The sequence below is a fragment of the Papio anubis genome, chromosome 19 (assembly GCF_008728515.1).
Source record: "Papio anubis isolate 15944 chromosome 19, Panubis1.0, whole genome shotgun sequence".
Classification (NCBI taxonomy): domain Eukaryota; kingdom Metazoa; phylum Chordata; class Mammalia; order Primates; family Cercopithecidae; genus Papio; species Papio anubis.
Window position 1 is genome coordinate 19,012,339 of NC_044994.1, and position 26,239 is coordinate 19,038,577.

Here is a 26,239-nt window from a genome sequence, read left to right on the forward strand (position 1 = left end):
AATGCCTAGAAGGAGGGGTACCTGTTCTACAGACTCCACACTGGAAATAAACACTGCTCATCAGGGGTTCAGCAAGACAGAGCTCTGGATCCAGATGGACTGCTGACCAACTGTGTGAACAGAATAGTTGTTCTCAAGCCTTCCCCTGCTCATTTCAATTACTGGACAAGTTCCACTACCAGATTAATGCCAAGCTAAATTACACTAGCCAATGCTTTTGGTCGACATAGAGGTCACCTTTTAATTTTCCCCAATCTTTTCTGCTGTAGAGCAAAGCACTAATACTGTCTTGGCTTCTGTTGCTGTAATGCAGTCTTTAGGAATTTAGTCTTAAGTAAATTCTGGTAGAGTAACTCCTGTGTAATCCTTTTCAGTCTAGCATTTGCCAATGTCTTAGAAAAGAGGAAGACTGAAATTCAGAACTTTGTTTATTTAGTCAGTCAACAGAGTTTACTGAATGTTGACTACACGCTTGGGGCTGAGAAAAACAGAAGAAACCTAAGAGACACTCCCTGACCCAGAGAACCATCTCATCTTGCAGTGGGAATGTAACTATGAATGAATAAGCCTGATCTGTGGACCAGGAAAGGCTTTTCTGAAAACAGTGATGTATTAGATTGTCTGATAGTATTCGACACTCAGAGAGCAGTCCATAGAAAGGCCCTGAGGCAGAGAAAAGCATGGCTTATTTGAGGAGATAAAAGTTCATCATGGTCAGGGTGTAGTGCTAATGGAAAGAAAAGGGTTGAAGATGATTGAACAAAGTGATTTTTAGTTTACTTATTCGTTTCTTTGTTTGGCTAGGAAGCCTGCTATTCTAAACCATTAATTCAATTATGAAGAATCCACATTTGAAAGCCTCAAATTTAATTTGATGTATGTACATTTATTGAGTAAGACGTGATTCCAGACCTCAGATAACTTAGAATCTAACAGGAAACATAAGACACATGTTCGTAGTATTATAATACAAGTCAGAATGTACCTTAAGGGAAGGACAGAGTGCCACATGAACGCAGGAACCGGTGTACTGGATTTGTTGCTGCATTCATTTCTTCAACAAATACTTAACTAGTATCTTCTCTGGGGTTACAAGGATGAACAAGACACAAACTTTAACTTTCAAGGAATTGATTCTACTAAGCAAGACACATACATAAATCATTAGAATTCTTCCAACACAGAGATAGAAATATGTACAGGCTATGAGATAAATCAATAGTTTTATTTTATTGAGCACTTATTAAATACTTTACATGCATTTCCCATACCCCCCTTACTAGGTAGGTATTCTGTCCTCATTTTTCAGATGAGAAAACTGGCACTGAGAGAAGTTAAATCAATTTCAGAGGTCCCAACATTTGAAAGTTGAGGATATGGAATTCAAACCCGGTTCTTACTCATGACAAGCCCCAGGCTCCTAACCATCCTACATAGAATCCTGCTTCCCAATCACTCATAGTGCTCAGGGCAGAGCATCCCATCTGAGCCAGGCAGAGATGAGGAATGCCTCCCTGAGCAGAGTTTAGGATTAGGAAGTGTTGGGGAAGTGAAGGGAGGTAGATGGGTGCCCCAATAGAGGGAAAAGCTGAGTAGACCCAGGAGGCAGAAAACTATCCAATGTTAGGCTACTATGTCCATTCTAGGTTGTTGGAGATTAAGCCAGGAGGCAGAAATTAGCCGGAAATATGCCTGGAAAAGAATCGAGATCATGCAGGATATAGAATGTATAGTGGGAAACAGAACTGGAATTGGGTTTGCATTTTAAAGTGATTACAAGGGCAGCTGTATGGAGGATGGCATTGAGGGAAATGAGAGTGGGAGAGAAGTTCAAGATTATTGTAGAGTTGTAGACTGGACAAGGTGAGAGTCTGAACTTAGATATTAGCAAAGTGGATGGGAGGAGAGCAGAAGCTTGAGAAAAAGTCAGGCAGTGAAGTTAATGAGCTTTCTGAATTCTCTGGCTGTGAGGAGTCAGCTCAGGGAGAAATCGGGGTTGACTTCTAGGTTCCTAACCCAGGAGATGGAGTAGATAGATGGTGTTGCCACCAAATAAGGAGAAAGCAGGTTTGGGGGTTAGGTGATGAGTTCAGCTTTGGTCATGTTGAGTTGGAAGCTCCAGTGAGACATCTAGATGAAGTAGTCCCACAAGAAATTGGGAATCTGAATCAAAGTTCATGATAGACATAAGGGCTAGAAAAAGATTTCAGAACCATCAGCCTAATGGTGAAGTTAAAGCAAGGAGAGTGGAAGAGAGTCAACAAGCAGAGAGGGTAGAGCGAGCTGAATGTGGGATGGTCATGTGGGGCAGGCAACTCTTGGAGGGGACACCCATGTGAAGGTCCTTAAAGAGAAATAAAGGACACTTCAGGCAGTGTAATAGTGTGAGCAAAACAGGGGAAAAAGCAAGAGATGTTTTCAGAGAATGTAATGGTTCAATGTGGCTGGATAATAGTGGGTTTGATGCAGGTATCAGGTGACTAAGCTGGGAATGGGTTATAGTATTGAGAGCCTGAGGCCAGGCAATGAGAATGGAATACTATTCAGCCTTAAAAAGAAAAAAAATTCTGGTACATGCTTCAATATGGATGAACCTTGAGGACATTATGCTAAGAGAAATACGCCAGTCCCGAAAAGACACATGCTGTATGATTCCATTTATATGAGGTATTTTAAGTTATCAAATTCGTAGAGACAAAAGGTAGAATGGTTGTTGCCAGAGCTGGAGAAGGGCAAAAAGTGGAGTTGTTTAATAGGTGCAGAGTATCCATTTTTCACAAGGAAGAAAGGTATGTGACGGGATAGTGGTGATGTTTGCACAACCACACTTAATGCTGCTAAACTGTACACTTAAAAAATGGTGGCCAGGCATGGTGTCTCATGCCTGTAATCCCAGCACTTTGGGAGGCTGATGAGGATGGATCAAGAGGTCAAGAGATCGAGACCATCCTGGCCAATGTGGTGAAACCCCGTCTCTACTAAAAATACAAAAATTATCTGAGCATGGTGGTGGGCACCTGTAGTCCCAGGTACTCAGGAGACTGAGACAGGAGAATTGCTTGAACCCAGGAGGTGGAGGTTGCAGTGAGCAGAGATGGTGCCACCGCACTGCAGCCTGGGCGACAAGAGTGAAACTCCATCTCAAAAACAAACAAACAAAAAAACCAAAAAAACAAGTAAGATGGGGAGGGATAGGAAAATATTCATTAAAAGGATACCAAAAAATGGTAAGATGATAAAATTTTGTGTTATGTTATTTTGCCACAATTAAACATATCAAAAGAAGAAAAAAAGCAAAGAGAAAAGTAATTTTTAAAGAAAGAAATTTAAAAAAGCAGGACTTCTATTCAGAGGCTATTTCCAATAGTTCTGAGGAGAGCCAATGTGGCTAGAATTGGGTAGGTAGCAGCGGAACTGTTAGTGGACCCATATGAAAGAGCTGTGTTTGTATGTCAGAGAGTCAGTCAAATGTTGGCAATGTCATATGGTTCAACATAGTAGAAAGGCAAAAGGAGACAAATCCTTTAATGAAGTTCAAGAAAATGTACATTCTAACCATTTAAATTAAATTGCAGAATATTTCCTGGGGCACTTGCTCTCAAACTAATAATCCAAATAGCAAATATTTTCCATTTTCAATCATCTTAGGTCAATTTGAAAACAGCTTTTTATTTTTTATTGGAGAAACTCATATTGTCTTCACTTGTTCAATGTGAAGTTGAGTTGCCAAAATTGCCTTCAGTACACATTTGTCCTTTGTATTTCAAACAGAGGAAAATTTCCATTTCCCCATTTCATTGTGAAAGTTTTCAAAAAGTTTGGGCAGTGCCCAGTGCTGTCCCCATCACTCACTTCATCATTTCAGCTCTAGTTCTTGCACTTGGCAGACTTGGGACGCCAAGTTTCTGCTTCAGTGCTGGTCAAAATCCCACAGAGGACTTTGGTACCAATACCAGCTGATAATTCTCTGAGCTGAGAGTTGTTAACTTTTCAACACAGTGACAGAATGAAAAGAGCAGGTTTTATCCCTTATAATCAACCAGGACTTTAAAAATTCACACACACATAAGGATCAGACTCTGCTGTCTATAAGCACCCCAAGAGATTATGAAAAAGGAAATTTCCAAGTGGTTTTCATAGAGATTTCAATTCTGTGTATCTTGGATGGGGTCTGGGAATCTGTTTTTAACAAAAAGTAGGTTAATTCTGATACAGGTGGTCCATACACTATTTTTTCAGAAATTGAGAAGTGAAATCGGGGCTTATTTTTTCTTAAGGATAATTACAGTCAAACTAATAATACTGTTCTTTTAAATTGGTAGATACTCTAGCATTCTGAGTGCATTTTTATTTATCATATAGTACATCAAAAATCATTTTTCTAAACTTTGGAAACATTTTCAGCAAATGAATGCATAAAATGAGATACTGTGTATATTACTACAGTTTTACTGGTATTTGAGGATAAAAGTCATAGTTATCCTTTCTCCTGTTTTCTCCAGCTCTCTACGTATAGAAGAAGGAGGAGGAGGAGGAGGAGGAGGAGGAGGAGGAGGAGGTAATCAGAGCATTAAGAAGCAAAGAGAGTAGAATGTTACTGGGGGTGCTACAATCACTGAGATAATAGCAGGAAGTGGGGTGGAGAGGCATGTTATAAATCAGAAAGAAGAATCCTCAGAGAAGGCTGGGAAGCAGGTAATTTTCAGAGTTGAGGAAGTGGGTACACCTGTAAAACAGATTTTTGGATGAAGGTTATAGAATAGCAGTCTGGAGGCAGCAGTGGGAGCCAGTTTCTGTCCCTAGATACTAGAGCTCCAAGAGCCTGAGAGAATGACTCATCTCTGCAGAAGGAGGTGGGAAGGAATGTTGTTGCCAGGGGACCCAGTGGTTACGACAGAAAGATGCCAAAAAATGGTACTGGATTTCTCCCAACACCTTTGTCATTGGTCATAAGAGACTTCCCTAAACAATGAAATACTGTTTGGAGATCCCACTGGATATAGGACCAAAGGGCAAGCAGCATTGTGAGCAAGGAGATGGAAACCCAGAAAGGGATACCTCACTACCTGCACAACACAAATCGGGTCAAGGAGAATGTTCAGGAGTTGATTTCCTTTGGAAGCTTGGCGGGGGAAGGAATACGCACTTCAGAGCAGGACTTGAAAAGTGAGATGCTTAGGGGCCAGGCAAGTAAGGTGAATGAGTGATGGTGGATTAGTGAAGAGTGTGAACAACTAAGAGATCTCCAACCTCACCTAAAGGGACTGACCTTGCCTCTGTCCAACTATTTTCAGGTGGGCATATAGAATGTAGGGCAACAAATCCTCTGTCATTAATGAGGCCCAATGTTGGCAACTAATTCAGATGTTAAGTAAAATGCACTGTCAGCCAGACCAAATATATCTATAGCCAGATCTACCCCATGGGCTGCCAATGCATGGTCTCAGCTTTGGAGCCAGAGAGACAGTTATTAAAACTCTTTGACACTCAGTTTTCTCATTCATGAAATGATACGTGGAAAAATACTCGACTGATTTTTTTTGAAAGTTATTTTTGGAAATAATTAGACTTACTCTTCATGTCTTTAAATGAATGTATGTAAAGTATTTTTCCAGTGTCTGCTACTGAGTAGATCCTCAGTTAATGGCTCTTATATTGATCAGAATCATGCGTTTTTTTTTCAACATTTTCTTCCCCAAACAATCAAGCAACTGCCTTTTCTTAGAAATGTAAAAGATTGCAGTGTCTGCAACTATCCTTCGGGTCAAGAGATGACTATTAGTGTAGAAAAGGTGTGTGGCTCAGCTCCCTTCCCTCAGCTGCCCTGCTCCAGCACCTTCCTTTCAGATCCTCTGGTCCTAGAGATGCCTGAATGTCACAGGCAGAAATATACAAATTCTACACTAAAAGAAGTTGTACAGGAACCTTTAAACAACAGCATCGAAAGCATCTGCTAAAGTAACGCTTTCCACTGAGTGCTTTGCTAGACATGGTACAAAGTGAATTCAACAGACATAGTTCCTTTCCTCTTGGAAGACCTAAGACATTACAAAGACAACAACAGATATTTTATATTCATATAAAGTGAGATAAATAGCACATGAACAAATAAATTAATGAACCTCCCTACAAAAAAGAATTGAGGAAAGGGATGCCTGCATTTATTGGTAAGAGAATAATCTGATGCATGTTACACCAGGGGAAAACCACGTTGTCTTTTTCTATCAGGGAGCTCATAAAGAGATGAGATTTCAAAATTGAGTAATCTCAAGAGATTCCTTGGTGAGTTAACAAGAAATGAATGTCCAGATATATAGAGAGGGGAGCATTCCAAATACAGTGAGAGACTTGAGGAGCGGTTTAGGGATGGAAAAAGATGACTGCTTAAATGGATTTAAATACTTTTGCCTGGAAGGATATGATCCTGGTGAAAAACTAAAGATGTGACTGACTAGGAAATTCTGAGAATGAAATGATATGAGGCAATGTTCTGTTGAACTCCCCAGACCTGGCCTTCCTCAGGTAACGTCCACAGGCCTGGGAAAAGTCTGCCATCTTCTAGCAAGAGCTTATTTATTTTCACCTGGTTTTGTGGTGTTTTTCAGTTGGTTTAAGTCAACTTGCTCCTCTATTCTTTTCTGTAGTCTTCCCGTGTAGGCTCAGGGTAATCTGACTACAAGCTAGTACTAGGGATGGAGACTCAGGAAGACGGGGACAATGCACAGTTGCTCTGTTTCTAGCAGGAGTGGTTCTCACTGTGTGTGACTAGCTTGCTGAACCATGACCATCTGCAGTGGCTGTCAGGGGCCTATGTGGGGAAAGTTTGCCTGAACTTTCCTCCTCTTAGATTCTGCTTATCCTTGACCGCTCATGTAGCTGTCTGTAATTTCTTGACAAGGAAATGATATTTCGTTTTCGTAAGGCTAAATTTGTTCCAGGGACTTTTTTTCTTCTTAAAAACATTGTGTCCCATGATTAACTAAGGATTAAAAAAAAGTTGTGGGGAGGAAACCTAATTTCTTCCAAAATCTTTGAACCTGTCAGTTGAACTCAGCAGGAATAAAGAAATAAGCTGATTTGAAATGTGATAACTAACTAGCTAAATACACACACACACACACACACACACACACATATTTGTATGGAAAGAATTTCAGGATTCCAATATATTCTTTTTGCCTCTACCTATCCTGACAGGTAACAGAAAGCAAAAGTAAATATTTGTTTGTAGTATTCTAAACAAAGAGTTTGGTAGTGGCATCTGCTGCTTGGCTTCATCCTGGCTTCTGACCTACTTATCATCCGTGTCTCTTTAGGCAAGTTACTCAGCTATAGTCTGCTTTACTTTCCTTTATGATAGATGGGAAGGGAGAGGGCTACAAAGTAGCACCTATGTTAGACTGGCTATGGAGATTAAATTAATGCATGTAAACTACTTGAAGAGTGCCTGACACCCAGTAAGTATTGAATAAATGTTAGCTAGGATCATGCATATAATTACTGTATAATGATCATGATTGAGATTGAGAAGGTATGAGCCTAAAGGTAGGACTAAATTGAATTAGCCTTGGCCTAAGGTTCTCAGGTAGTTGAGCTATAATTAAATGCCTTTGGCCAATCCTTTTTCAAGTATCAGAGATCTTGGGAGGGTTAGCCCTGAGCAAAACTTCTGGCTTCACCACGCCCCATGAAGGCCTAGAGACTGGGATGCCCTGAGAGGCCATATGAGAATGAATAGGAGGGAGACATTTACTGTAGTCCTAGCCTAATCCCAAATTCTATTAATTCAGCAAGTGATCTTTTCAAAGGGCATTCTAATATTCAAAATTCTCTGCATCTTCTTATATATTCCTTCTGCTAAACACTATACATTTTAGGAGATAAGAATAATAATACATGAATAAAATGTAAAAATATTTTTTCTCTTCCTAATTAAACATGACATACAAGTAGTTCTTGAATTAGAACTACTAATTCCTTAATAATAATATTATTATTATTTTCTGCTAGAGAATGTTTTATAGACATCTAGCAAGTGGCCTCACAGTTCCATTGAATTCATAGATATTTCTAAACGTTGGAGAAAATCTGAAAACTGGATGTCCTCTTTGTACGTTTCCATTGAAGTTTATGGCAGTTTCTGGGCACAATCACATCAACGTTGCACATCTATAGATAGTTTACAGGTTACATAACTGTGGTTTTGGATTTAATTGCCAACTCGTTACCCTGATAGTAATTGCAGACAGGGGAATAACAGAGCAAAGGGGCCTGCCCATTGTGTTACTGCTGCCTATAAAAACAAATAGGATCCTTAGGGTGCAGTTGGAGGACTTATCATTGCACCTAACGTGAAAATGGGAACTTTGGACATCTGGAAGATGAGTCTGGATTTGGTCACTTGCCTTTAGGAATTAAATTCATGAAATTGTGATGGTCCTAAAGAACAGTGGTGTTCCCACCTGGGTTTATGCACAGGCAGAAATGACAAAGGTGAATGTGAGCTGGTCTGCAAAGCCACATAAGTCAGGAGAGAAGAATGGAGTTGGGTTTTAAACTCACAAGTAATCCAGGATGATGACTGGCTTCTTTGGTCCTAACATGAAAATAACTCATCTAAAATGAAGAGCAGGTATATAAAAAGTTTGTTCTTACTTGGCAAAAACATGCATGGTTTCTGGAACTTGTAACTACACAGGGTGTCACTTGGCATCAGAGAGCCCATTTAGGAAAAGAATGACCCATGGTGACATGGGCTTGTTGGAAAGGGTCAGGAAAGGAACATATACAGCAAAAGGTACATAACAGCTTTCCGTAGAGAACGCTGGGTATCATTTTCTTCCACTCATCCCTCCTCTCCATCGTCAAAGCCAAACAGTTACACAGTTATGCATGCTACGCTGCCCGATGCATTACAAATGCCAATAAGAGAGGTAGGACTGTTGTTTCTATTTTTTTTCTTTCTTTCTTTTTTTTTTTTTTTTGAGACGGCGTCTGGCTCTGTCGCCCAGGCTGGAGTGCAGTGGCCTGATCTCAGCTCACTGCAAGCTCCGCCTCCCGGGTTTACGCCATTCTCCTGCCTCAGCCTCCCGTGTAGCTGGGACTACAGGCGCCCGCCACCTCGCCCGGCTATTTTTTTTTGTATTTTTTAGTAGAGACGGGGTTTCACCGTGTTAGCCAGGATGGTCTCGATCTGCTGACCTCGTGATCCGCCCGTCTCGGCCTCCCAAAGTGCTGGGAGTACAGGCTTGAGCCACCGTGCCCGGCCTATTTTTTTTCTTTCTAAAGCTATGAAAAGTTCTTTGTTTGTTCCTTGTATAGTTTTAGGAATACCTTTGAGGAAATTGCCTTTATTCTTTATAGCAGATTTCATATAAAGCAAGTTTTGTGTTGCTTAGGAAAAAAATTTTAGGCTTCTGGAATATTTTCTATTTTGTCTCTCCATAAAAAGATAATTTCAATTTCCCTAAATTACGAGGAATCTACTCTTCATGGTGTAGCAAAATTTTAAATTATGTAATTTAGATTACTCCAGAGTAAAACTTCTTAAAAACTGAGAGCCCAGCTTAAGTGTATGGTCTAGAGGCAAGAGTTAATGGCATGGAAAAGTAGTAAAAGGTTGGATTAGAAGGTTTAATACTTATGATCTCTCAGCCCATTGCAGTTTACTCACTCCTTAGGAGACACAGATGGGACATGGCAGGTATGTATAAGGAGTGAAGCAATTCATGAATACTCAGCCATGAAATAGAAAATCAAAATGAAATAAGTATGACTGTAACTCTCTTGGTCTATTAACATTCAAATATTAATACCTACTGTTCTTTGAAAGCCATTACTGAATATTTACTGATAAGAAAAAAATGATAGCTTAGGAAGAGGAAGATGTTCAGGAAAAGCATTTAAGCAGGGTTTGAAAGACTTGTGATTTTCTTAACTCAGGGTAATAGTCGACCAATTAAAGTAGGTTTCCCATCCAAATGTTTCCCATCCAAAATGATCCCCTTTTTTCCCCAAGCGATCTAATTTAGGATCCCTTGGAAAAAAATTCCAAAATGCATTACAACTATTCATAAGGGTGACACATGGACCTATTTTTCTAAGGACTTTGATTTAATATTTGAATGCAACAGTATTTGACTTTGTTAGTATAGAATATTTAAACTTAAAAAGAAAATATCTTAATTTGCTTATGCATAAGTCTATTAAACACATTTCTAGCGGATCTTTTTATGTTTATTCTCTAGAACATAACCTATCTTTGAAGTGGTATATTAGTTTTTAAAAAGTCATTCCTAAACTGAATAATTAAGCTGAAAACAAAAGCTATTCTTAGGGTGTATTCCACATATAAAACTATGCACACGATGCTTTGATTCAAACAATATACTTATAAAACTTTGTTATTGTTTGAGTTACATATTCAGAATGGCCACTTTTGTTTTTGATGATTATTCCATCCTGAAACAATTTCCCCCCTGCCCAATTAAACCAGAATTAGGAGCACATTTATATCTGAAGAGACTTAAGCTTCTCAACTGCCTGCTTCAGAAATGTAGACCTTTAGTGCTTGTGTTCATTTTGTCTCTTTGTGGACGGCTCAAAAGAAAACAGAATCAATTCCCTTAAGTTTTTCTGGAAGAAAAAGGTTGCTTTTGTTGCTTTGATCTTAGCATGTTGTACATTTTTTATTGGCTGTTGAATATAAAAAGCCACAGCCTCATCTGGTTTTTCTGCTGTATTCTCATATTGTAAATCACATAATGCCTTCCAATCTAAAGTAAAATGCCTAAGTCCAAAATACCACTTCAAAATGGATTTATCATTATAGTTGATAGAAAGATTTCCAGGGTGTAAGAAAACAATTCAACAGTTTGATTAATATGCCACAGACTGCTAAAAATATATTCATGCATTTTAGATGATAAATTCCAGGATACAGACATACACTCATGCTATTTTAGATCCTTTTTTCCTACCATTGCAAGAGGCTGCTTTAGCTAATGCAACAGCTGGCTAGGTTATTGCTTCAACAATATAATTCATAATGCAAAAGCAGCTCTTTTCCAAACATTTTAGAGCAACTCAAGTTGTTTACATCTCCTGTGGGTGATTTTCCTATAACTTTGTGCCAATTGGTGTCATACTATTTGGTAAAAATCTACATTAAATCAAGACAACTGCACTTAGTTAAATTTCTCTCATACAGAGAATTATAGAAAAATTACAGTAGCTGATTTGAGCTCATCATCATTAAGTATATACAGGGTTTTAGAAAATGAATGCAAACTACAAAAATGGAGTTGTATAATTAAACATTAAATAGTCCAAGTAATAAAAGTCATAGATTAATTGTCTCTCAGTTCTAGTCAGATCCTTTAAATACTGTCTCACGACTTGAGCATTGGTTCTTTCATCGGAAGAGTGCCTATCCTTAAAGTTGGGAAATTTCAGCTCCTTTGGAGCACCAATCATCTGTAAAAAGTAATTGGCATCTTCTTCCAAAGTTTCAAATTTCCCTACAAAATCATAATTGATCAAACATGGATAGCAGAGTTTGCTGACCTTTTCCCAGTGAATGTCCATTCCTACTGGACGGTGGGAATCCAGCAAGTAGTGGATAAACTCTTTGAACCTGACTCCGGATCCATTAATTAATGCTTCTTCACAGGCATTTGGTCGGTATTTCTTGATAATTGCCTTTCCAAATACTGGATGGTAATAACTATTGGGGTGTTCAAATTTGTCCCTAAAGGCTGATACTAATCTTTCCATGGGATCACGAACAAACACAGCTTTGGTGTAAGTATTTAAGCGAGTATATATCCCTTTTAGGTCAAAGCTATCTAGCTTCTTCAAATGCTTCCCATAGTGGACAGCATCATGGGAGATGTTGTATGCAGAGGAAGCCAATCCATTTAGTACCATCAGAATTCTTTTCCAATTGGAACAGCCAGCCTTAGGTACCTCGCAATATAAGATTTTGTGTTTATCTTCTACATAGATTCTGGATACCGTATGAAAAAGATGTGACTGATGATGACTCACCCCACCATATTTCTTGCAAAACTCCTGAAGGAAAGACCTTCGTTTCTCTTGGATCTCATCAGTTTTCTTCCATTTGTTATCTTTGACTAAACTTTTGTTTAAAGGGTGAATGTCCACTGGCCAATGCATGTTGCTGAACTTGTTGAAAACAGTCTTAGCTCCTTGATGTTTTTCAATCCTCCACTTCTCTGTTGGTGACCCTGTGGACTTACTTAAAGCTTGATCCCCTCCTTGCGAATAACTGGTCTTTGTTAAGACCCTAGTAGATCTCTCAGAATTGAGTAGAAGATTTTCCTTTTTTTCTCTTACATCCTCAGGCATGTGAAACTTGGGGTTCTGTTAAAATAAAGAAGGAGAAATGTTGAAAGCACAGTCACAAGTGTGGGTATACTAGATAAGGAACTTAACATATTTGTTTTAAAATACTATCGAGGAGAGCATATTTCATATAAGCTGCCAGAACAATTTAGCAAGGCATGCTGAATATACATTTTGTAGTGAGCTTCTTCACAGAAAATGTAGCAATGAGAAATGGCATCTACAGCATAGAGAGGAAAGAGCCCTGTATTTTTGTTCTGGCTTTACCCGTAATGCAATAGAATGTAACTCAACCATTCTGGGCATCTATGACTTTTGGGATATTAATAAGTATGTCATCTTCACTGGGCATCTATGACTTTTGGGATATTAATAAGTATGTCATCTTCAAGTACTGTTTTAGTTTGTGCACCTGAATGCAGATACAAATTGGAGATGTTTTGAGATTGAAACTTTTGTTGTTTTTAGGGAGCACTCTGTAATGCACAGAGTAGTTCAAAATCATAAATTACAACTTAAAATTGTGTCAAGGCTAATTATAAATCTTGATGACCATTTCAGTTTTCTAAGTGCTTACAAAAAGTCATGTATTTTTTTTTTCTGGGAAAATGCTCTATTTTTCTAAAGTATTTATCACAATAATTTAAAAATTTATTATGATCATAGTATACAATCTCATTAATGTATGAGACCTTCCCTTTTTCCCAAGTGAAGAATGACTAAGGAATCCAGAAAAGTCTACTTCACGTCCTGCTCCATAAAGTTGTATCAAGGTAGAGTAAAAATGTAGTTATCTTTCCAGCAGGATGAATAAGTCCATTTACTACACAGTGTTCATCTTGCCACATCCTTCCTACAACTCTCGCAGTAAAAGAAGACATGGAAGATGGGATTTACAAGGTGGCATCCTCTGGTAGGGATGAAAATTTTAAGGACATTGGCGTTTACTCTGGGTAAACTAGGGAACTTTTGTAAGTAACATGATCTTACTTAGACTTGAAAAGGATGGTGTGGAGAGGAATGGATTGAGATATACATATAAGGTTTTCAGCATGTTATTGGAAAAGTAAATGAATAAATTCTGTGCTGCGGGCATAATGCATGGTGTCATCCGCCTAGAGGTGGAGGCAGTAGTGGGGAAAGTTTCCTAGGGAATATAAACATGATTGCAAATATATATATATACACATGATACACATACATGATACACATGATTGCATATATATGTAGTATATATGTGTGTGTGTGTATATACACAATTTTAAACTATTGTATCCCCAAGAGTGTCTAGAATGGTCTATAGCCTATAATAATTTCTCTCAAATATTTATGGAATTAGGTCTTCAAGGATAATTAGTAATTTTCTAGCAAATTAAGCAATAGAACAGAGGAATGAAGCACTGTTCATGGAGCCACTTCCAGACATCGTGGTCATTCCACCAGCTGAGGTTGAAGGGCGCTGCTTTTTTTCTAGTGCAAGAGGACTGTGTGAATAAGCCCCTGAACACCATATACCAACGTGTATAGCCCCGTGTATTACTCTGTTCTCATGCTGCTAATAAAGACATACCCGAGACTGGGTAATTTATAAAGGAAAACATGTTTAATGAACTCACAATTCCACATGGCTGGGGAGGCCTCACAATCACGGCAGAAGGTAAAGGAAGAGCAAAGGCATGTCTTATATGGTGGTAGGCAAGAGAGAGCATATGCAGGGGAACTGCCCTTTCTAAAACCATCAAATCTCGTGAGACTTATTCACTATCACGAGGACAGCATGGGAAAAACCCACCCTCATGATTCAATTACCTCCCACGATAAGTGGGCAGTATAGGAGCTACAATTCAAGATGACATTTGGGTTGGGACACAGCCAAACCATCCAAATCTTCCATACCACTGGACCATCTATTTGGAGTTTTAACTCTAAAACCATTTGTCTGCTGTCTTCTCCAGAGACTGCCAGGATTACTTCAAAGCCCTTTATACTTCTTTACTCTAATCAGTGATTTGTAGTACATGAAGTTGTCACTGAAAATACAAAATTTGACTGTGGTTTGACAGATCATAGGGTTATCGGTACACATGCATGGAAAATACTTAGTACAGGCCAAATATAAAACTGCCATGATATTTGTACTATTACTTCTTCTGCTATTACCGCTATACATAATAACTACTATTATTGTTGTTTTAACAGCAGCCGCAGCAGTAGCAGTAGTTACAGTGCTTTAATCCCAGGGACCTGGTGAATTTCAAGGCTCCCCATTTGTCCATTACTATTCAGTCTGTAATTTGTGTGTCCCTAATATGCCCTCACCAGGTCTCTTCCCTGCTTGACAATCAGAAACAAAAACAAAATCCACCTTCCCCTGTGGCCTGTGGACTTTCTGCTTTGTGGCTATCAAATTCCCCTTTAATCTCCAGGGATTTCTGGAATGTTTGTTTCCAAGACTCTCTGTAAATGAAACTTGGCTGACTCCCAACACTCTGTGTCTCTTGCACTTTCTCAAGTAGATGAAACTTCACTTCCTTAAACTACTTGTCTCTCCAGCCAGAAGATAGGGAGTGATTTACCTGCAGACCATGGCTGCTTCCAGGACGTCACCCAGCTAAGCCTCCTGCTTCTGTAAAATCAAAGTATTCTCCTTAAGTCTCCCTTTTCCCCTCCTCTTGTTGTCATCTACCTTTATCACTGATCTGTCCACTTTATGCACTCCAGCTTCTAACTCAGCTCCTGTCATTACGTTTATTGACTCTGACGTCCAGTCAACTCTCAGTTCCTTGACCACTTCGTTTTTAACAGAGGAGCTCTCCACTTCACATCAACCAGAGCCTTTACTATTCCCACCATCTCTCTGACCACCCTTGTCTCACCTTCCAGTTCAGTGTTATTTCCTGCTTTGCAATTCTTTGACCACTTTTCACTGTTACCCAGGTTTTAACAGCCAGCACGACTGGCTCTGCATTCTTCAGCTCTCAGTTGGAAAGTCACCTCTGTAAAAAGGCTTTCCCTATTCATCCTGTCTAGGTTATTTTCCTCCCTTCCAAAATATTTCCTACAGAACCCTGTTTATTTTTCTCATAGCACTAATCACACTGAGAAATGATTTATTTCCTCTCTGTTGTCTTTTTCACCGCACTCCACCTCCATTGCACTAGCATATAACTGCAGAGAGGTCTTATCTTTCTTGCTCTCTGTGGTACTAAGCACACTGCCTGGTGCATAGAAGGTGATCAAGACATAATTCTTGAATAAGTAAATGTGCTTATAATTTAATAGTGGTCTTCTAAACAATTGTTTTAGGACCTTGTGGAAGAAAAACAACATTGATCAAAAAGTCAAGTTAAACTTGCATAAACAATTGACCAATTCTTGTTAAGGTAATGAGAATCTGTATTTAAATAAACCTTTGGCAAAAGAGAAAACAAATAAAATAAGCACATGGGAAGCTGCTTGCAGTAAAGTAGATGTGGAGGCTTCGAGTCTAACCTGCCTGCCAAATCAGATCCGTTCAAAGTCCCTCAATGCTATCTCCACACCCGTCAAGGGCTTCCCAGCAATCCGGATACCCAGGCCTTCCTGCAGACATTCTTCATCAGAATGTTTGAGTGTAAGGCCCCTGACTCTGATTCCAGCAAGATCCCCGGGTACTCCAGTGGCAGTCGTAGCATTTGAAAGGAAAGTATAAAAATGAGGCACAAGCCCTGACAAGTTCCCTTCATCCTATCTGGGGGAGAAAGACATCAAATGTAGTGGACTTGAATATTTCAGAAGGAGGGGAATAATTTGGATATAGAGTAGGAATGTCACATAAGCCCTCATTTAGACTAGATGCAATGTCTTTCTTGTTTATCCATTTCTCTTTGCTGGAAGACTTTGATCCCCAAGTAACTTTCTAAAGACTAGTTGAGCTGGGGAGATAACTGCATGAGGGAAAGGTTTACCACTCATTGTAAATTAGTCTCCTGCTAGTTTATTGAGTGCTAGTAAGTTTCCTCTACTGTAACCAAATGGAGATATGGCAAAAAGGGTTAATTCTCTAAAGCACCAGTGACCCACAAGGGTGGCCACCAGACCTTCTCCTGGAACTCCTCATCTCAATGTCATTCACCTTATAAAATCTGTTACACGGGTTTGATGACATCCCTTCTAACCCCCACCCTACTCCATTTTCTTCCAGTCACAGCAAAGACTCCATGACTAAGGGGTTTACATTACTAAAGTCAAAGCTAATGACATTTCACATTTAAAGCTCATACCAACAAAGTGCCATCATCATCATCATCATCATAACAATAATAAAAGAATAAAATCTTACATCTCCATTTTCCTTGGGACACTTTATTCTGATTGTCCCTAATGCAAACACGTATAATAAAGCCAAAATTATCCTGTTGCCTTCAAAAGTGGCTTCCCCTGTGTTCTTTTCTGTTTTTGAAAAGGTCCTATTACTTTCCTGTCACCCACTCACAAAATCTGAGAGATGCTTTAACAATGGGAAAGTCAATTGGCTATTTTACATCTCATAATACTTCTTTTTTTGTATCTTTCTAAATTAATTACCCCCAATTGGATATTTATTATCCTCCTAATTAGTCTCCCTGCAATTATTACTAAATTATTCTTCCTCAAACATTTTGTTTTTTATTTCTTAACATTTTGGACGGGATCCTCTAGCATCAGTGAACGTCCCCATTCCTTCGCTGGCATTTGCAGCCTGGTGCTGCTGAGCCTCTTCTCCTCTTTTCTTTTTTTTTTTTTTTTTGCTTCTCTCTTAACACATGCCCTGTCCTCCACTTGCTTTTATCTGGGCTCTCGGCATCCCCCACTCATGGTCTCCTCCTTTCTTGGGACTTTCAAAATCTTCTAGTTTGATGTAAAACTCCTACTTTCTCCATGACAACCACCCAGGTCTCCAGTGAGTGATTCTACTCCCTTTAAAATGACTATGGCACTTAGTCTGTACCTCCTGTAAGGAAAGTAATTTTATTCCAGCTTCCATGGTTATTTGATTGTTTTGTTGGAAAAACTCTTTTAACTCCAGCTAAATTGTAAGCTATGGCAGAAAGCTATAGTTTTCCATAAATATCCTTAAAGAGTAGATATTGCAGAGTTAGCTGAAAGACATGTAACTACAGATTTAAAAAAACGAGTATCTAAAAAAATATAATGGAAAATGTGTGGAATGTTCATTAAGTCTGCAATAAATTTGAGAGCCTAATTCTCGTTATTTTTATTTATTTATTTATTTTGAGATAGAGTCTTGTTCTGTTGCCCAGGCTGGAGTACAGTGGCGTGATCTTAGCTTACTGCAGCCTCTGCCTCCTGGGTTCCAGCAATTCTTCTGCCTCAGCCTCCTGGGTAGCTGGGATTACAGATGCATGCCACCACACCCGGCTAATTTTTGTATTTTTAGTAGAGTCAGGGTTTCACCATGTTGGCCAGGCTGGTCTCAAGCTCCTGACCTCAGGTGATCTGGCCGCCTTGGCCTCCCAAACTGCTGGGATTACAGGCATGAGGCACTGTGCCTGGCCAATTATTGTTATTTTTAAGGGTTTCTGTATCAAGCATATCTCCTCTGTGAATTCTTATCTGATCCTCAACATTGATATGAATTATACTTTCTTTCTCCTTGTCAAAGTTGTTGAGCACCTCCTATACATCAAGTGCTGTGCTGGATGCCAGAGATGGTGGGGTTTATAAGACATGTGCAGTCCTTATTTATATGGAGTTGGTATTCTCATAGGGAAAAGTATATTAAGCAAACAATTGTACAATTAATTAATCTATTACCATAGTGGCAAAGGCTCCAGCAACATGCTATGGGAAGCTTGGAGAGCAGAAATGAGGGTCCAGGATACAAAGAAAAGACTGGCCCAGTTTGAGTGTTAAGTCCTCTGTTTAGTGTGTTTTATTTTATTCTAGGTAGTTGTTAGGTTAATTGTTTAGGTAACGATCGCTCTGTTTTAATTTCATTAAATGTCAGTGTGCAGTCTTATAAATCTATATAACCCCCACTAGCATCAAGAATACTATCTCACATTAATAATATATGTTTGAATTTGATTGAAGCAAAGAATATCATTCCTGTACTGCTCCTTATTGAGGCAACAAATTCACATCGGTTTTATACTGTTGATAAGTGTTGTACATTTGTAAGACCTTATATACTATTGTGGATCCTATGGAAACTATAAAACTTGAGAGTTTGATCATTCATTCGTAAATGCACATATATTGAACTACTACTGTATGTTGTTTTAAGCATTATATAAATAAGGATGAGACAGATAAAATTTGTGGCCCTTCAAGGACACCAAAGTTTAATTGATCTGATGGAAATAAGCAGCTTATGAATAAAATGTGATAATTGCTATAATAAAAGGATATGTCAGGTATTTGGAAAACAAAGAAAAAAGTGCTTAATTTTTCTGGAGAGATTTTTGGGGGCAAATTTCACAAGGGAGGTGATGCCTGAGATGAGTCTGGGAAGATGACTGAGAAGCTACGAGGTGGACAAGCCAGAGATGGGAAGGGCTGTACATCCTGACCTCAAGAGTCTGCTTGGGGGCCAGACTCAGATGATAGGGAGAGGTAGGTGGGGTTGGGCGTCATTCCAGGAGGGCCTGGGCCGATATAAACAGTCTGACTTTACCACATATAGGACGGGAATTTTCAATAAGGTCTTGACAAGATTCATGATTTAAAACAAACATTCTGGTGGCAGTGGGGAGGTGTGCCTGGGGGCAGAGGGATCTCCTGGAAGATGATTATGATTGTCCATCAGGAATCCTTAGGAGAGGAACTAAGACAATGGGGTAAGAATGAAGAAAAAGGGAGTTGAGACAAACTTAGGAAACTGCTCATATTCAAAGCATAAGGGTGACAGAAGTGTAAAGAATGGCTCCCCATTTCCTCTCTGAGAGAAGAAATAGAAGCAGCAGTTTTTGTGGGGGACCTGGGGTGGGTGTGGGCATTCACTATCTTCAATTTCAGACCTCTTGAGTTTAAGGTGCCTTAGAGGGCTGGAGGTAGACAGCAGGACTGAAAAGCTCGGTATAGATTCAGGAGTTATTGGCTGGTGGAGGTGCAGCTGGATTCATGGGCCTTGAAGGCACTGCCCAAGGAGTAATTTATAATATTACTCTTAATAATGTATCTTTTGTGATTTACCTTGAATCTAGATAGAAGTGCAGTTATATTTCTTCATACCATCAAGGAGACCTAATTGTCTCTAGTCATTGATAAGATAAATGGTGGGAGAGGGTGGGGTGCTCAAAAGTCAGTCTTTTCTGGGGACACAGGTCAGTGTGTCTCTCCCTGATCCCTCTGTGCCACAGTTACTCCTCTTAAATCTTGATTCAAGGGCTTCAGAAGCTGATGGCATAGTTATGAGAGGGGTGAAGACTGTGACTGCATTTCCAATAGACCCCGAGGACAACTGGGAAGAATGTGAGTATGGAGTCCTAATATCCAGTGCCATCTGCCCCATCTCCCTCTCCATCCTCACCCTTTGCCCCTCCACCTTCAGTTATTCATTAAACACTTGTTTTCTGAGCATGAACTGTGCTCCAGGCACTGGGCTGTGTGTTGCTGGTATAGCTAGCAAGACAGACTTGGTCCCTGATCTTATGGGGCACCCTTGGGGTCAGGGTGGGGTAGGGAGATACAACTAAGAAAACCAAGAACTATACTTATGGGAGGTAATGAGATGGAGAAAAAACTTGGTGCATGAAAGTGTAAGAAAAAATTTGGTGCAGGAAAGCATGAAAGAGGAATCCTGGTTCGCAGGTGAGGGAGGGTATCTGGGAGAAATTATGAGCCAGGCAGAATCATTTCCATTTCCTGTCTCTGTGGCTTACTTCCTCTCTCTTGAATATTCTTCTCCATTTTGTTAGCCTAGTTAATAGGCTGGGGCATGGAGCAAGCTGGTTTAATCACAGCATCAAACAGAAGAGTAGATAAAGATAAGCTCATTTTACAGATTAAGAACCTGAGCTCAGAATTTAAATAATGTGCCAAGTTAACACAGCGATTGCTGGAGCTGGTGTGTCAAATCTCTGTCTTAGTCATGTCTGGCTTTTTTCAGCTGCATCGTATGTCGAGCAATCTATTTCTTGTTTAACGTCCGTTAAATGAAGTGATGTCAGGAAAGCACCAGGCACATGCCTGTTACAAGAGAGTATGGTGGTTAAGAACATGGAGTTTTGAGTCAGACAGAACTGGTTATGTGTCCTCTTCTGTCGTTTTCTTTCTGGGTGACCTTGGTTATCTTGTTTTTCTGAGCTTCAGTTTCCTTATCTGGAAAATGAAGATAATAACAGCGTCTACCTTGTTGGATTATAGGAAATGCCTGTAGAGATTCGTTAATGTAAATATACTCTCCATAAATATTAGATATTTTTATTGATTTAGGCACTGAATATTTTTGAGCAATTTCTATAGGATAAGCAGTTTTTAGGTAAGTATTTGTTTTTTACTCTGCTTTTTTCATCTATTTCTCCTCTTCCTTCTCTCTCACAACATGTAGCAAAGTTAAATGTTCAATGGCAATAAAAACGAGTGGGAAAAAAGAGAAGGATAAGACAACTGAGAGACAGAAATAGGAAAGAGAAAAGATAAGCTTAAGTGGAGACAAAGGCAAAGAAAGAAAACAGAAGAAAAGAAATCACAATTATGGGTAACAGGAAGGAAGAGTGAACACTTGAGGAGAGTGGGTAAAGAGAGAAACTACTGAATCAGTCTTCTCCAAGCTATGAGCTTTAAAATATTTAAACCGCTTCAACACAAAACAGCTGTTTCTGTTGTGAGGCTATTCAAGTTGATCCAACAAGTTAATTTCTATGGTCCTCTTGGATGCAAGGATTGAAACTATGATTTGCCAGTTCTTTCAATTTTTGGATTTAATTCCTATTTTTTTTCTGCTTGAAGCCAAACAAGCTTAAAATATGAGGACTGAGGACGTAACAAAATGTGAATGTCAAAGAGAAGTTTCTATTGGAAATAGTGCTGTGGTTTGACAAGACCATTAGAAGCTGAAAACTGACATAAGCTTAATGTATATAAGTAGATAAGGCTACTCCCCAAGGGGTTCAATATGCTTTTATAGATTTATCATTCCATCTTCCTTCCAAGTTTTGTAGGAAAAATGAGATGATTCTTTTGTTTGCAAATTTACAGATAAATAAATCAAGATAGACTTGTGTAATAACTTGCCCAAGGTCACTCTGTGAAATGAATGGAGAAGTCAGGAATGTCGTCCAGTTCTCTAATTCTAACCCAGTAAATCTTAGCAGAGTAGTTTGTTTTTTAAAGAAACTCAAAACCTTATTGAGGAGCTGCAACTTGATAAACGAAATACATTCAAAATGTTTGGCCTTCTCTATTTTATTTCTTAGGTGTGTGTCTGTACATATTAAATGTGGATGAGAATAGCAAAAACCAATAAATTATATTTGGTAGGAAAGAAGTAGAATAAGTTGGTGTTTTGACTATTAGGATTTAAACACTTCATCAGAATTCAGATATCTAATAGATTTGGGATATGGCTCATTAATATTTCCATGTATTTAGTTGTCTGAAATTAGTATTGGTCAGTCAGCCTCCCCTCCCCTTGCATTTCAGGTTAATGCCAACAATAATGTGTGTGTCCAAGAGGGTTATGGAGGAGCAATGGAGGGGGGCACCCTGACTCTGACACTTCGTTCTAAAATATACAGTTGCTATACAGAGTTCTTCCTCTTGTTCTCTGGAATGTGGTGAAGAGGAAGGAACCAGCTGTCTTGGGTTGCAATTTCAAAATGTCAAGTTTTCTTTTTTTGTGTGTGTGTGTGTGTGTGTGTGTGTGTTATGGCCATGGATTGGCAAGAAAAAGGTTTTCACAGGCAAGGGGGATGAGTCCATAAGATGACCCTGCAATAGGCGATTGGCTTGGGTACACCAGGGGGCCAGAGATATGGGTCATCCCTGGAGGCGGGAGTTGGGGTGCTCCCCTGGGATGGAGACTGAAAGTGCAAGACAGAAGAAAGTTATTGTGAGGTCAGGAGCATGGTGCCTGGATAGATCTTCAAAGTATGAAGAGCATTCGCTTTTGGGTCACATCGCCCAGGTCCTCCACCTATTAATTGGGTGATTTTAGGACAATGTCATCATTCATGGCTCCCTAGAATCAGACCTTAAGTCAAGGGGTTGAGAGCAAGTTATTAATTTAGCGTTGATTCCAGGAAACACTGGCAGGACAGTAGGGAACTGAGAAAGGAAAGGCACAGAATATAGGGTGGATTATCGAGCAAGTTAGCACAGTGGCAATAGGAGCTGAATTCTACTGAGAAGCCCTCAGAGCAAATGTAGAACATATCTCCCCAGAGTTATTCCACACCATCCTATCAGTTGTGGTTGAAGGTTTCTGTAGGGACAGTTCTGGCAAGTCCAGTCTGCTCTACAGGTAGGCAGGGTGGACTCACTCAGACAGAGTCACAGGTGTGGGTAGTTGGTTGGAAGTCTGGCTAGAGTGCAAGAGAATGTTAAAAGATGAGTAAATATGAGAAGGCACAGCTAGCACTCTTACAGAGAGTCCATTAACACTCCTGAGTCTGTTTTCTCATTTTTAAAGTGGGAATTCCAAGAACTATTTTGGAAATGTTGAAATGCAAGTGATGGCATTGGCTGGGATCCAGGACCCCAAACACTCTGTCTTACCATAGTAAGAGATCCCAATTCTGTCTTCCTATATTCACTCTTCCTTTGGAAGTGTCCATGGTGTATGTTTGTGTCTATGCACACAAACAAGGCTGAGAAAAGGAACACCCTACAACTAGATGGAACCCTAGTCCTTTCAGCTAAGACTATAGATTTGTGGGAATTCTGTTGCTCAGAGAAGGCAATCCTAACTTTGGGCAGGAGGCCTCTTCGGACCCTTTAACCAAGAGCCATGCTAAAATATCAGCCCTCTGATTCTCAAACTCTGATACTGGGAAAAGAGAAGTGTTTTTGAGAATTAACTAGATAAATGCAGTTATAAAGTACCTAGTACGGTACCTGACATATACCACCTGGCATACAGTACGTTTCTCCAAAATGTGAATGCATCCTGTCTCTATGCCTGTCTTCTCTGATTTTCCTTAAATACCGGGCACATCATCTATAACGCTGCTTTCCCAACTTCACATTAAGATGACCATGGGAACAGGCCCTGTGTGCATAAGCAGTGACAGAGGTGGATGCTAATTCAATTAATAGTATCCATAGGCCAGTGGGTAACCAATGAGGGGACCTGGAGCAAGAGACACTGTCCAAGTGCGTAGAGAGTAACCAGCTAAATCAATGTGTCCATCTCCCTTTTGGGCTGTAGACTGGAAAATATGGAGAGTGGCCAGTTATTAAGGGGCAGGAGGAGAGACAGAGAGAGATGAAGAGAGAAGAGGAGGCACAAAAGTAGCAGAATAGGAGTCTGAGACAGCATCTGAGTCAAGATAAGGTGAAACTGGGGGCTAGGACGTAAGTGACAGTCCTTTTCCAGGAAGCAGCATATACCTGCCCCCAACCCTGCCCAGCACGCCAATGCCTACTAGTCCAAAGCCACTTGAGTCCTGGGAGCAGCATTGCCATATGCGAGAGTAGTAGGGGCTCTAGCAGGAATGCATTCCATTCGTCTCACTGGATTAAGCATCTACTGGTCCCAGATCAGATTGGCCTGTGTCAGCACCTTAGAGTGACACACACGCCCCTCTGGCTTATATCACTTACATATTTGACAACTCAGCTATACTCAAGGCAGCTCCCCAAAGCCTGGTCTAAACCTCACTGGAGAGCAGGCAGCTCACACCCTGGCGCTACCACGTGTTACTTGGGCCCTGAGTTAGGAAGAGAGACTGCCTGTGGTATCAGATCATGCCATGGGGATTCTGAGTCCATGCCAAGTGGGGTTTCTTTTCAGGATTTAATTCTGAGAAAGAATGCAAAGGAAGAATATAGAACTACACTAGCAGCAAAGCAGAAGGTCAGAAGGGAGGAGAGGAGTCAAGTGGGTTGTCATACGATGAGGTCAGAGTGAATAGAGCCCTAACGAAACTAAGCGAGCATCAAATGGATATTTGCAAGGTCTATGTATGCATGCTTTCAGATACATTTTATCAATTTTATTTTTAGAATATTATTTCATTAACTCTAAGTGTTGAAGCTTTTGGGGGGCTTCCAAAATGGGTTACTTCTCCTAAAAACAGTTGTACTTGATTCAAGACGCCAATTAAATGGGTACTGGAGGCAGCCATGGCCACAGCCTCTCTTTTTGTTCTCTTTCTTTGTGAGGGCAGTTATAAGCTGCACGGATCCTGACCTTTCCGCCTGAGGATGGAAGTCTTCAGTATCTGTACAACTTTACTCCCAAGAGCTGGTGTAGAATGAGTTCCTCCAGCCATGGGAGGATGGCAGAGGGGCGCCTGCCACCTGCAGCCCAGCCTTGGTAAGTGCAATATGCAGTTGGCAGAGGGGAGGGAGCTGGGGGCGCGCCAACCCTTTCTGTTACTTCCTGTAGGTACAGCCGAAGTCTCAGGAAGCAGAATATATCTGGGGTGGGGTGGGGTGGGGAGGTGAGGGGAGCTGTTTCTTCCCCCACCCATTACCTACTAGTCCAAAGCCACTTGAGCCATGGAACAGCAATGCTAACCACAATAGCTGCAGGGACCTGGAAGGGGACTGGTGATGACATCCAACTGCAATGCTTTTTTACACTGAGATGCTGATGGACAGGAGTCTACCTAGTCTTCTCTAGAGACACACATATTATAAAGCAGGCAAGTATAACTCTCTAAACATTCCTTAGATGCTGTATCTTTACCCGTTTCCCTCGCTGCAATTCTGTAATCTGCACCTTGGGAGGAACAAACACATCTTATTGCACCTTGCCCAGAAATAATATCACAGCTTATTAACTCCATCTACTCCCCACATAAGGGATAACGACTGTCCACAGGAGAGGTAAGGAAGTCTCAAGTGCCACACAGGGAATTTTCCTAAGGCCTTCCATCATTTTAGGCCACTAGTAACTCACCTATAGCCAGTACTGTAGCAAGATGAAAGTGTATAGATTTGGGTACCATTCATCTGTAAAAACCAAAGAAAAGAATTGCACTTCTGCATTCATTCACAGACCTGTGGGAAGACCCTATTGTCTCACCTGTGACTCATGACCATGTTTTGAGACTCCCAAATCCCTGGAGCCTGCTTTCTCCTGAGCAAAGAGGGTTGTCTTTATTTTCAATGGGCAAGGAAAGTCCATTTGTTTGTCTCTACTCCTGCCAGGGCTCCACTCTCCTTCAGTTACAGGAGACCTCCTGAAGCAAGGCTGGAGGGAGACGCTGCATGGTAAAAGGGAGTTTTGAATGAGTATGGATTGAGGGCTTCACATGCACCAGGTGCTGCACAAAATAATTGAGTTTAACCCTCACTACAGCTCTGACAGGTGGTTGAGATCATATCTTAATTAAATGTGCTCAGCATTTTACAATGGGCAATTAATTGCTGGAGTTGGGATTAAAATCCAGTCTTGTCTGGCTCCAAAATGGTATTTTTCTCACTACCTAACCCATGCTTCCCTCTCAGTGACATCACATCTGTAACTACAAGAGTGTTTCCTTGCTATCAGATCCAAGTGAATACAATCCTTTGTACCGAGTTACCTTGAGGTAGCCAAATGTGCTGAAGTCAACTCTAGTTAGAATGAATGAGGACATCACCCCACCTTTGGTTGCTTCAGTTCTCCAATTTAAAATAACCTATGTTGGGTACCAAGAACTGATGCTCTACTGAACAGTCCCAAATACTTGGAATGACCAAAGTACCAGGCTCTTGCTCCTGGAAAACAATGATGTAA

The 26,239-nt window shown here is 40.2% G+C and overlaps 1 protein-coding gene and 1 long non-coding RNA gene across 4 annotated transcripts in view; one reads left to right on the forward strand and one right to left on the reverse strand.

The window, feature by feature from the left end:
• Positions 1-9,619: 9,619 nt before the first annotated feature.
• The window catches only part of CHST9 (carbohydrate sulfotransferase 9), a 281,990-nt gene continuing 265,370 nt past the window's right edge, over positions 9,620-26,239 (reverse strand). For all 3 annotated transcript variants that reach the window (XM_017951647.2, XM_017951646.2, XM_031658941.1), the window contains one exon: positions 9,620-12,384. In XM_017951647.2, the coding sequence (XP_017807136.1) occupies positions 11,290-12,384 (1,095 nt within the window). In that variant the 3' untranslated portion in view covers positions 9,620-11,289. The remainder of the gene's footprint in view (positions 12,385-26,239) is intronic.
• LOC110741752 overlaps positions 17,854-26,239 on the forward strand; it is a 126,752-nt gene continuing 118,366 nt past the window's right edge. Inside the window, exons 1-2 of the long non-coding RNA XR_002518578.2 lie at positions 17,854-19,821; positions 24,681-24,829. This is a non-coding gene — a long non-coding RNA (uncharacterized LOC110741752). The remainder of the gene's footprint in view (positions 19,822-24,680; positions 24,830-26,239) is intronic.